The 12,649-nt window shown below is 36.5% G+C and overlaps 1 protein-coding gene across 2 annotated transcripts in view; it reads left to right on the top strand.

Annotated features, from left to right (window-relative positions):
- LOC107085068 (band 3 anion exchange protein-like) overlaps positions 1 to 12,268 on the top strand; it is a 13,544-nt gene extending 1,276 nt beyond the window's left edge. Inside the window, exons 2-18 of one of the 2 annotated variants that reach the window (XM_015375212.1) lie at positions 1,547 to 1,593; positions 3,909 to 4,087; positions 4,452 to 4,587; positions 6,895 to 6,967; positions 7,150 to 7,192; positions 7,304 to 7,488; positions 7,636 to 7,846; positions 8,777 to 8,971; positions 9,046 to 9,194; positions 9,275 to 9,469; positions 9,562 to 9,810; positions 9,989 to 10,078; positions 10,222 to 10,388; positions 11,200 to 11,441; positions 11,532 to 11,701; positions 11,889 to 12,062; positions 12,154 to 12,268. In XM_015375212.1, the coding sequence (XP_015230698.1) occupies positions 1,547 to 1,593; positions 3,909 to 4,087; positions 4,452 to 4,587; positions 6,895 to 6,967; positions 7,150 to 7,192; positions 7,304 to 7,488; positions 7,636 to 7,846; positions 8,777 to 8,971; positions 9,046 to 9,194; positions 9,275 to 9,469; positions 9,562 to 9,810; positions 9,989 to 10,078; positions 10,222 to 10,388; positions 11,200 to 11,441; positions 11,532 to 11,701; positions 11,889 to 12,062; positions 12,154 to 12,234 (2,586 nt within the window). In that variant the 3' untranslated portion in view covers positions 12,235 to 12,268. Of the gene's footprint in view, positions 1 to 1,546; positions 1,594 to 3,908; positions 4,088 to 4,451; positions 4,588 to 6,894; positions 6,968 to 7,149; positions 7,193 to 7,303; positions 7,489 to 7,635; positions 7,847 to 8,767; positions 8,972 to 9,045; positions 9,195 to 9,274; positions 9,470 to 9,561; positions 9,811 to 9,988; positions 10,079 to 10,221; positions 10,389 to 11,199; positions 11,442 to 11,531; positions 11,702 to 11,888; positions 12,063 to 12,153 lie in introns of both variants that reach the window. The other variant, XM_015375211.1, reaches the window with a different exon arrangement.
- Positions 12,269 to 12,649: the final 381 nt, after the last annotated feature.

The following is a 12,649-nucleotide window of genomic DNA, read 5'->3' as shown; positions in this document are numbered from 1 at the left end:
AAAGATATATGCCTCTGTGTGGATGTTCTTTAATTTACCATCTATAGGCTTAAAAACAGGGGTCTAGCAAGTAGTCTTTTAGGTTTTTAGAAGGTAAATATTTATTCTAGTAAGTTCTAAGTATGCAGTTTAAAAGAAGCTTAACCAAAAATTCTGGAAAACTCTTAGCAACCTTGGCTGAACCACCTTTGATGTCCCTCGTTCACCTTCAGCCAATCAGCACCGGAGCGCACCTCCTCTGAAGCCGATCATCTTTCAAGATCATTTAGCTCCTGGCCCAACTTCTCTCCAGCACACAAGCGAACTTTCTTCCCACCTCCGCCCCTGTCTCCTCTGTCACTTTCAGTCCCTCTTCCCCTCTGGCTTTTTCCACCATTAGTGTAGAGTAGTCTTGCATGGTTACTCATGCGAGTGAATGTTGATTCTCAGCATCAAAGTCTTCTCGCAGGGCCCCGGCACCAAATAACTTATTTAATTTATCTCAATATCTGTATATCTGCTTCTATGTCTTTGAAACACCAGTCAGCCTCAGTAGATGGCTGCTCACACTGAGTCTTGTTCTAACAGGAGGTTTTTTCCTGTTAAAAGGAAGTCTTCTTCTCTACTGTTGCTACAAGCATGCTCAGTGTGACGGATTGCAGAGTCAAAGACTTGATGCAATCAGCTGGTTTTCCATAGAAAAAATTTGACCCATCTGACTGTGTTACGTGTATAAATTAATTGAATTAATCTGAATAAAAACCTTGATTATCAAGATATTGCTAAATCTAAACCAGACTAAATTTGAAAGAAGCTCAAAAGAAGACGTCTGACTTGGAAAGTATGGTCTGCATCTTGTATTACTGGGCTTTGGAATACATAAGCCACAGGTGTTGAATAGCTCTCAAAGGCCAGACTCCAACAGGGAATCTTTAGAACTGATCAGATGCTTAGAAGGGAATAAAAATTTCCTTCTTCTGTTGGAACATAGGAGAAACATAAAGGTAGAAGGACATCATTGCTTAAGGCTTGGAGTTTGACACCCTTCAGTTCTTCAGAGAGCAAGAGATTATATGAGAAAAGATCCTAAATAGGAAACATAAATATATAGACACAGACACGTAGACCTACCATTAGGCAAAAGCCCAGATAGCATCATCCCAGTTTAATCTTCGGGATCTCCAGCTCTGTGTTATGGAAATAAATCTTTTTGTTGTTACATAAAACTTAAGGTTTGATCTAAGATAGAATGGAAAATATGTAAACATAACAGAGATTTGACCGAGCTAAAATAAAAAAGTAAAGAAAAATAACCAAAATAAATGAAAATGATACTTTTTGTTATATATGTTGTATATTGATTAGTTGGATTTAAAAGCCTACAGAGAAAACAGTTTCAGATTAATTGCTGGTCTCATTCATTTGTGCTCCCACGTGGACCAGTTCAGGTTCAGGCTGCAGGTCAACATATAAAACGACGGGTACACTCTGGAGAGGCCCCCTATTTAAATCTTTGTTTGTTAATGTTCTTAATTATTCCTAATTTCATCAATCATGTTTGTTTCAGAGGAAAGAAAACAGCCTCAAACGAAGATCGTTTTGGAAGACTGCCAGGTGAGTGAGACACCCAACCCACTCACCAGATACACTAAGAGGGTAAACAGGTCCCGTGTGAGCAATTACCTACTGGTATGTTTAGAAAAGAAATCAGCAATGAAGCCGACCATAGAGCCAATTTCCTCCTAAAACAGGATAGCCACCATGTTTACTTCAGACACAAAGCGTTACCTTCCCAGTTTCAGCTGATCCATATCCAGTTTGTCAGAGAGGATTGACATAACTTCATGTGGTCCCTCTTACCGCTGCAGGGAAAAACAACACCCATAATATCGTGTGTGTCTCTGTCTTGCAATAGAGCATGAAGGTGATTTTTATCTGATCCTGTGGTCTGTGAAGTCTTTCAGTGATCCAGGTCCTGGTAATCCACTGTGTGTGAAGAGAAATCAATTGAACCACAACAGAGGGTTCATTTGCCCTCGATCATTCATATTTGCACTACAACAATATTCACACTCCATTAGATCTTTCCATATTTTATCACAAAACAACCAAAAACTTTTTTGTTTTTTGTTGGGACATTGTGTAATGGACCAACAGAAAGCACAGTCTAACTAGGTATTGAGGGGAAAATGATATCTGCAGTTATTTATTTTTCTTACATGAATGCATTTGTATTTGTAAGGCCCTTTGAGTCAAATATTTAAAGAAACTATTTTTGTAACTACAACTGCAGCTCCGAGTGCTCTGAGCTACAGTTTGAACAGCTTTTCAAATCTGCAGAATACAATTTTTGACCATTTTATTGAGCAAATAAAAACTTTGCTTTTTCAAATTGAACGAAGAGCATATTTGAACATACATTTTTAGGTCTTGCTGCAGATTCTTTATACGATTTACGTCTAACCTTTGACTCAGACATTCTAACAAAACTACATTTGTTTGAAACATTTGAGCGCCTCATGTTCATTTTATTTATTTATTTATTTAGTCTGGTGTTAGTCAGTCTGGTGATGTGGCAATAAGAATAATTGTCTTGATGCCAAAAAGAGCCCGACAGATTTTGCTTTCACAAAATGGAGCAGTACGGGTATCTCCATAGTGTTCCGCTTGATTTATGCATATAAATAGCTTTATTGTAATTCATGCGGGGTCTATCCAACCCATCTGCCTGCTTCGGACCCGAGTGCTTCATGTTTAAAAAGCATGAAATTGGTCCAGTTCCATCTGAATTATGTTTGTTAATGAGGTGACAAATGCATCCTCACTTAAACTAAGAAAGTGGAGCACCTGACTCCAGTAAAGTCCTTCCTCTACCCCTCACTTTAAAATGCCTGTGTTAGTGCATAAAACATTGCATGGCTAAACACCAAAATACATGACAGACTTTTTTTCAGTGTATCGACAACCCAGACCTCACAGGTCTTTTGGCTAAAATCTACTCTGCAAACCCAGAATCAAAACCAGGCATGGAGACCAAGCTTTTAATTTTCATGCACCAGCAATCTGAAATGAACTCCCAGAAAACAATAAAGGTGCTAAAACCCTAGTTTGCTTTTAATCAAAATGTCAAAAGTGTTTTTTAGAGTGGTTTTTGGCTTTGTTATCTAAATGTTATTAGTGTACATTTGTATTCCAACATTCTTTAATTATTATTATCAATCATATTATTCATTTTTTAAAATAATGTAATCATGATAACTATTCATTTTTAGATAGCAAAAACATTTAACATTTGAACTTTTTATTTTTGAATTACATTTAAATGTAAACTTTCCTAAAATGTAAATAAACTCTTTTTGCCTTTGAATTTAGTTGAACTGGAATTGAATTGGAGTATAAGAGTAAAGGTGGCTTCATACATATGTACACCACACTTTTCAGATGCAGAGTTCAGTAGTTTAGATCTTTCTGATGCATCTTTAGCAGCCAATCCTCCAAATGATAAAGTTAAACCTAAAACAAAAACAACAGAATGGACAAGGAAACAGATAATCCCATGAGTTATTACAGATGAGCTACTTCCCTGTCTTTATTGTGTGTAGAAAAATCTGAGTTAGTTTGAAAAAATGAAATAAAAAAATTAATTGTAATTGTTTTTCTTTCTGGGGGGGGTGGGGCAGTTCTATGATTGTAAATTCAGACTAAGTTGCAGAACTATTACAAAGAAACCACTGGCTTATCCCTCACTAACCTGACTGATTCCACTTCACGTACATGCAATGACCAAAGAAACCTCAGCTGTGGACAACATCCTAAGGCTGTGCCTGTAGGCGGTGCAGCTCCAATTCATCCACCATCCCTGACCAGCGTTTCATTCAACCAGCAACATAACCATGTCATTACCTCTGCATGCATCTGTATGCCCACAGGTGTGTGAAGCAGAAGGAGGAGATGAAGGACCAGGAGAAGCAGGGTTACTGGAAGGAGACGGGACGATGGGCAGGTTACGAGGAGAGCTTCGACCCACATTCTGGGATGTGGGCATCCTCGCATATCTCCTACCTCACCTTCAAGAGCCTCATCCAGCTGAGACGCACAATGAACACTGGTTTGTGACTTTGATAAAATGATGTATCTTAAAAGTTTATGTATTTTAAAAGGATTTGGAAAAAAAACACAAAGAACTATAGAAAAAAAATTGAGTTTAATAAACCTTTAAGACTTACCGGTACATATTGAACATCTACTGTTTCCTAAAAAATGCAATATATAGACTACTTTAACATCATGACATAATTGTGAACAATACTTTATTGGTGCTTCGTATGTTACTTTTTGTTAACTATTTTTATTTCACTATTGGATAAAATTACTTTAATAAAAGCTGATACCCATGTCAGTTTTTTTTTTAACTACAACCAAATATTTATTTTCTTGTGTTATAATAAACCTTTAATATTTCTTTTTTTAAGTTGTGACAATCTTCGACTGCGAGGAAAATACTTTAGCCACCATTGCTGAGAAAATGGTTGGCGAGATGGTTAGCAAGAAAGAGATTAGATCTGGAGACCGGGAAGGTGTGCTGAAATCTCTGCTTCAAAACCGCAGGTATCGTTAAAGACACCACCCATCAGTGACTCAAACACAGTGACATACATTTAGGTTTTAACTGAGGCCATTAACTAAAGCTGCGCTACATGCGTTAGAGAAAGTTGCTGCTCGGAAACCCAAACGTATGATTATGAGAAGCCATCACTGACCACCAAACAGTCTGCCTGCAGCACAACCAGCATGAACAATAGTTACCTTAGCTGTTGAGAGTGGAACTTGGTTTTAAGACCCACCATAAAGATAATAAAACACTATTATATTCACAAAATATATTCAGTACATATTTTTTCTAAAATCAAAATATATTTTGCTATTTTGCCAAAGATAGATCTACACACATATGGTCATTTTATTGCCTTTAAATTCGTTATTTGTTGGGTTTAATTAAAAACCTGCTTACCCTTTCAGTCGCTTCTGGTGTTATCATCCTATTTAATGGCCATTATTTAGATTGAGCCTCCTACCTCCCAGTAGGCTGAGATGGTTATCACCAAATGAAACCTAAAGTAATTCCTTTATTGCCAACGGAATTAATGAATCCATGTGTAATCTGAACATAATTTTAAGAGTTCTTCAAATTATAAAAAAAAATGATCTGTATGTCGCTCATATTAACCAAACCAAAACAAAAAAATCTCATATTCTGTCTGAGTTGTTTTAAAACACCACATTAGATCCGTATGACTGAAAAATGGGGGAATTGATTGAAAGAAAAGCTTTAAAACACAGTTTAAAAATATAAAATAAATAAAAATGCAGGTATATTGTCAATAAAGAAGATAAAAAGTATAAAAATTGGGTAAATTGTTAATAAAACATGATTTTTAGAAGGGGCCAAAGCAGCAGTTACCAACGATAAGCTGCATATTATCAGCCACAAGAAATCTACTAGAAGGTAGAGGAGGCACGGTCTGAGAGCATTCTATGGAACTGATGACGGATATTTAATGGTTGACCCTTTGCAGCTATAACAGTTTCTACTCTACCGGAAAGCCTTTTCATACAGAGCATTTGTTAGATGAGACACTGATGTTGGATGACAATGTTGGACTTACAGTTGTTGCTTTAAATCATTCCAAATGTATTCCCTTAGGTTAACATCATGACACTTTGCAAGTTATTCAACACAAACCCCTATGTGGACTGAAAGGCAGGCTGGAACAGGAAGAATACTTCAGACTGAATAAGATAATACGCTTAAAATCCCTTAATTTCTTTTAATAATGAAGTAATAAAACACCTCTTCATTGGAACTAAGGGACAAAGCCCATGACCTAAAAACAGCCCCAAGGGCCAAAATTAATTTGTTCCAAACCTTAAATTCATCCCTGGTCAGTCAGCCAACAGTTGTTTTCCTGCCAAATGCAGAGGACAGGCTTAGAAATTGGATTTTCAAACACATCTCCACTTCTAGATAGTCCAGTGCTGACATTCTTTACAAATGACATATTTTAAATTATACCAGGTGGGTTATTGTCAGGATTAAAACCCATTGAAGCTCTACAGTATGTACAGTGTCCTTGAACCTCAGCACCTGCTGATCCTGCTCTGTGATTTTACTTTAGATGCCACCTCCTGGTTGAGTTACAGTCATTCCTCTTGCCCTCATGGCAAGTAATTTTTTCATAAATGGTGGATCAAGCACTTTTCATCCTTAGGTAAAGGAATTTATATAGAGAGACAGCTAAGATTTTTTCCTTTTGTGAATATTGTAGTTTCTCTCAAAACTTTTAAGTACCTCTGATGGTACTTGGGTGACTTTTAGAGGCAATCAGAAGATAGTTTTGCAATAATGATTTACAATACAAGTTTAAGGAAGACAGCAGCTATACGTTTGGTCACCAAACACAATGTTTTCCAGGAAGTGGGTCAAAACTACATAATCTTTGTCAAGATGAAATAAATAAAAATATCAAACAGGTCATACATTAGCTTTAGAGACAAAGTCAGGTCAGTACATAACATTAACTTGCCTTTTAAATTTGTCTTTGATATTTAGAGCTTATTGGGGTTTTTTTTCGATTATAAATTAATTAGTTTCCTTAAATTGAATAAATAAATTGAATTGATTTTTTTTTACTTTAACATAGATATAGGTAATAGTTAACAGTCTACAATTAAATGGGCAGAAGTAATTTTGTTTTTCTGCTTTTGCAGACAAAACTAAATTTGAAACTGTTACTTTGACAGATGGATAATCTTTTAACAGATTCTTGTTTAAAGTTAAATGGGAATGTTTAAACAGTTTTCATGTCTGTATTACATATTTAAGACAAATTAATTATATTATTGCTCTACTTGCAGTGAATCGGCAGACCCAGAAAGCCAAAAGCTGACTGATGGGATGGACCTGCAAAGGTTTTCAGTGAAGGAAAGTGTAAGTTTCCTATTAGATTGAGAATTTCCTTCAGCCATTGAGGAGGCAACATGGAAAAAAAATATATAAAATGTTAAATATTTGAATGAATACATTTTTGATTTGCATTTACCATGTGAATGAGAGCTTCTTTGGTTTTATGGGTGAATGTATAATTTGAACCCCTTTTTTGTGTTTTTTAGAAAGAAGAAAGTGATCATATTGAGGCCTCCATGGTACTAGTTGGTGAGCAGTTTTTAAATTTCCTTGGCAGTGATGTATCTATAGTCTTTTATTGGACATCTTCATTATATCTCCACAGTTTAACTATGACACAATCTGTTTTCTTATGACCAGGAGCTTTAGACTTTCTGGAAAAACCCACAGTTGCTTTTGTGAGGCTGAAGGAGGCAGTGTCCCTTGATTCTGCTTTGGAAGCCCCCGTTCCTGCTCGCTTTCTCTTTGTTCTGATTGGCCCAAGCAACACTGACCTGGACTACCATGAGACTGGTCGTGCTATGGCAGCTCTGATGGCCGATAAAGTGAGAGATTTGACAAACATATAGTGTTTCTTTGCCAAATCTAAAATTGCATGAAATATATAATGAATATATGTTGATAATTAAACAAACAAATTATTAAAGTATTTGTTTACTATTAATTGAAATTATTAACTTTCTCCATTTAAGGTTTTCAATCAGACAGCCTTCCAAGCAAAGAGTGCCAGGGATTTAACAGATGCTTTGGTGGATTTTATCGACTGCAGCATCGTTATCCCACCCACTGAAATCAAGGATGAAGCGATGCTCAGCTCCATCATCGATTTTCAGAAGAAAATCCTGAAGGACAGGCTGCAGTGTAAAGATCTTATGCTCCGAAGAGACTCCAAAGCTGGCAGAGGTGAGGGCTACAGGACCATGTGCTCCTAAAACCACCTCCTTGTAAAGATGTATAAAACCTGTTAAAACTGATTTCTACTGCAGAATGGCAGACAGGACTGATAATCTCAGAACAAATAAATTGTTTTGTTTTTTTGTTTTTCTTACAAAAGCACAAGAGAAAACCTTTCAATTTTTTTTATGAATTAAACCTTTTTTATATATGCTCTGCACAGTGATGAGTGGATTCAAAGGAGATTTGTGCAGATCATTTTTGTCAGATATTGGCAAAAAATAAAACAGCTTTAACTCTTCTATATACTGTATGTAGCCAAGAAAATTATGCAACTGATTCAAAGAATTAAAACCGGGATAAAGGCGGAGGATCCATGTTAGCACACACAGTGAATTTGATAGTAAAGTGTATAGTGCAATATTTAAATCTATTCTAAAGTGTTATAAACTTTGCTGATGAGGTTGGTGTATCAGACACGCCAAAACAACATCTGCAATGGTTTTTAACTAATAACTGCTAAATTCCCTCATCACAACATTGTGCATCTGCATCATTTTAAATATAAAACAAATCCACTGTTTATATCTGAAAATTATTATTATATCACTTGGGAGCACTAACATATAATAATTCCCATTTACATGAAGAAATAAACAAATATACAGCTAGAGAAGCAAAAGTTCCGTAACCTACCTTGGCAAAGAACAACATCGTTGATGCAATCACTATTCACAATTTATATAAAATTTGTATTAAAGTCTGTAGACCTATTTGAAATACAAATGAGGACTTGTTGTTACACAAAAAATTTACTTTTTATCATAGTACCGTAATACCAGCATAGCAATAAAAAAAAAAAACAAGCACACTTAGGAGCAGGGTTAAGGTTGAACATAGATTTTTGATAATATCTGATCTTTTCTGTAGTTTCTATAGGTAGTGGGGCTCTTGCAGAGGATCCCCTTTCCCGCACCGGTCGACCGTTTGGTGGGATGATTCGAGACATAAAGAGGCGCTACCAATACTACAAAAGTGACCTCACAGATGCCCTGAATGCCCAGGCGCTCGCTGCCATTATCTTTATCTACTTTGCCGCTTTGTCTCCTGCCATCACTTTTGGAGGCTTACTAGGTGTGTAATTAATTTCTATTTAAATATATAGAAAGTTAAATGTTCAAATGAACTTAAAATATTTCTGTCTTCAGCTGATAAGGTGGAAAACATGATGGGTGTACCAGAGCTGCTCATTTCCACCAGCATCCAGGGCATCATCTTCTGCTTTGTTGCTGCTCAGCCCATACTGGTCATTGGTTTTTCCGGCCCTCTTTTAGTATTTGAAGAGGCTTTTTTTGCGGTGAGTTTTAACGGTCGTATCTTAAAAAAGACATTTGATCATGGCCATAGTTCACTATATCCCTAATTTCCTTTTTCCAGTTCTGTAAGTCCCAGGACATTGAGTACATCGTTGGGAGGGTGTGGGTCGGGGTGTGGCTCGTCATCATTGTGGTGATCATTGTGGCCTTTGAGGGCAGCTTTCTAGTGCGCTACATCTCCCGCTTCACCCAGGAGATCTTCTCCATCCTAATCTCCATCATCTTCATTTATGAAACCTTTGCCAAGTTGGGAAGGGTAAACAAAAACTTCAAAACATAGATAATTTCATCTGCTCAAATAAATTATTTCAAGTCAATTTATTTGTTCTCTTCACCTTTATTTATTAGATCTTCAAGGCTCACCCCCTGATTCTAAACTATGATCATGTGAATGCAACTTTGGAAAATCCCTGGTACCCAAGGGTAGAGGAGACCACTGCTTATGACAATGCTACTGGAAACATAACTGTAGTTGTAAACACTGTGATGACACCGTACCCAAACACAGCCCTGCTGTCCATGTGCCTCATGTTTGGCTGCTTTTTTATTGCCTATTTTTTGAGGCAGTTCAAGAACGGCACATTTCTTCCTGGTAATGTAAGTCTATCAGACATAAAAGGATGATGGATTCCTATTTCTATTTATTTTTGTTTAAGTTTTTTAAATACATGCAACTAGCACCTTACCAACTAATACTTAACACCTTTAATTTTACTAAAATAAAGATATTTTATCATCATATTTGACTTCTTTTATTTTTGTCTCCCCAATTTAGGTTAGGCGTCTCATTGGTGACTTTGGAGTGCCCATTGCTATTTTCCTCATGATTGTTGCAGACTATAACATTGAGGATACCTACACTCAGGTAGGTCTTTTTTTTTTTTTTTTTTTTTTTAAGAACTTCTACCTCTAAGACTTAAAGATGTTGAAAAGTTCTAAAAACAGATTTGGGAAGGTAGTCAACCTTCAATGCCCAGAAAAGACTTGACTTGACTTTTTCATTTTCAGAAACTAGTTGTCCCTAAAGGACTGATGGTATCCAATCCAGCCAAAAGAGGTTGGCTTATCAATCCCTTCGGAGAGCACAAATCTTTTCCAGTGTGGCTGATGTTTGCATCCTGCATCCCTGCTCTACTTGTCTTTATCCTCATTTTCTTGGAGTCTCAAATCACTACGTGAGTATGGTGCCTTGCAAAGCAAGCCAATCTCCTTACCTTTTTTGACATTTTGTCCAAACCACAAATTTCAGGATCATTTATTCTGATTTAATGGAAAAGATCAACACAAAGAAGTACATAAATGGTAAACAATTACTTTAAAAAAATATTTTTGAAAAATAAAAGTAGAAAAAAAAAACTCTTCTCAGCCTCTTGTTTCTGATCCACTTAGTTGAAATCCAGTGCAACCAGGTGCTTTTCGATATAGGAAAGACTGCCCATCTGTGTGTAAACATTTTTAGTGGCTGTCACCTGGAAAACTTATATCGATAAACTCCACAAGCCTGTACACTTTGGAAGAATAGCAAGGAGAACACTATTGTAGAACAAAAGACATCAGGAGCTTTATTGAAAGTTTGCCACAACAAACGTCGTAGATCTTGATATGGTCAAATAAGTCCAAAATGATATTTCTGGCATTCTGGTAAAACAATTTATTTTGAAAAACTAAAACTGAGCATTATCCTTAATGCACCTTAACTACAGTGAAACATGGTGCAGGTAGCGTAATGCCATAGAAATACTTTTAGTGAGCCGGGATAGGAAGCTAGTCTGTTTCTATGAAAAAGTGGTTGAAGCTAAATACAGGAATAATCTAAGAAGAACATTTGTTAGAGGCTGAATATTAAAAAATAAATATTTTGTGTTGTTCTAATACATTAAAAACACACTAACTTCACATTCCTGATAATTGTGAAAAAGCTCTTTCACTGACCTTTAACCCCAGGCATTTTGGTAACTGCTGCCTTTGATTTAACCTTTTCTGCAGTCTGATCATCAGTAAACCTGAGCGCAAGATGGTCAAAGGTTCTGGTTTCCACTTTGACTTGCTGGTTCTAGTGGGCATGGGAGGCCTCAGTGCCATATTTGGTGTGCCTTGGCTGAGTGCCGCGACAGTCCGCACTGTAACCCACGCCAACGCTCTCACAGTCATGAGCAAAGGAACGAAGCCCAAGATAGAAAGCGTTGTGGAGCAAAGGGTGAGCGGCATTGTGGTCGCCTTGCTTATTGGTAGGTTCTGTTTATTTTCACTCTCCTCCCAGGTAGAAACCCATATTACACAAAATAAATCTTCCTCATTAAATATATCTTTACAACCAGGTTTATCAATTCTGATGGAGCCGATCTTGAAGTTGATCCCTATGTCAGCCTTGTTTGGGATCTTCCTCTACATGGGAGTGACATCACTAAATGGCATCCAGCTTTGGGATCGTATGCTGCTTCTTTTCATTCCAAAGAAATACCATCCAAATGAACCTTATGCTACCAAAGTAAGAATCTCCTAACTTTTACTGTAACTAAAAACCATGTTGCAGGAAATCAGTTTATGCAAAATCATGCTGATAATAATGCAGTAAAGTCTAAAACAGCCTAGCTTACAAAACTTGATTCATGCCCTTATTTATAATATATAATATTATCGCCTGCTTGATGGGATTCTGTGTGTTTTGGATAAAGGTGAGAACAGGGAGAATGCACCTGTTTACGGCCATCCAGGTAGTTTGCCTCGCCATCCTGTGGCTTGTGAAGTCCAGCCCAATATCCCTTGCTCTTCCCTTTATTCTTATCCTCACGATCCCTCTCCGCATGCTCATGACCGGCCGTCTCTTCACCCAACTGGAGATGAAATGTGTAAGTATCAACTTATCTAAATGTTAATAAATTTTCAACCTGCATGTATCAAACTAATAATATTTGTTTTTCCTAATTTAATATGTTTCAGTTGGATGCTGATGATGCCAAGGTGATGTTTGAGGAGGAGCCTGGGCAGGATGTGTACTGTGAAACTCAGATGCCTTTGTAGAGGACTTCAACAAAGGCTGCTGATACTTTTTTTTTAAATCCTAACAGAAAATGTATAGTTATTTTTTTAGGCTCAATGGACTTTTTATTTTCCCAATGAGCAACAATACATGCGTTATTTATTTACTATATTAATACAAATGCAGATACATATTATATTCATTGATTGTGATCAATGATAGCTTTAGCATTTTGCCGAAATCCATCTAGTTATAATATTCTGAGAATATTTATGCTTTTTTTTTTCTTTTTTGCATTTCTGAAGCTAAACATAAAAACATCTAAACTTGTGTGAAAAAGCTCAAATGTCTTTCATAAATGGTGGCAAAAAAAAGTCATGCTTTTGTGAAATATAAATTATTACTGCATTTGTAAAGTGTGTTTTTTTTCTGACTCATCCTGGACTTAAACCCCTA

This window comes from Cyprinodon variegatus, unplaced genomic scaffold (genome assembly GCF_000732505.1).
Source record: "Cyprinodon variegatus isolate N-32 unplaced genomic scaffold, C_variegatus-1.0 Scaffold115, whole genome shotgun sequence".
Taxonomy (NCBI): Eukaryota; Metazoa; Chordata; class Actinopteri; order Cyprinodontiformes; family Cyprinodontidae; genus Cyprinodon; species Cyprinodon variegatus.
This window is presented reverse-complemented; position numbering and strand designations above follow the sequence as displayed.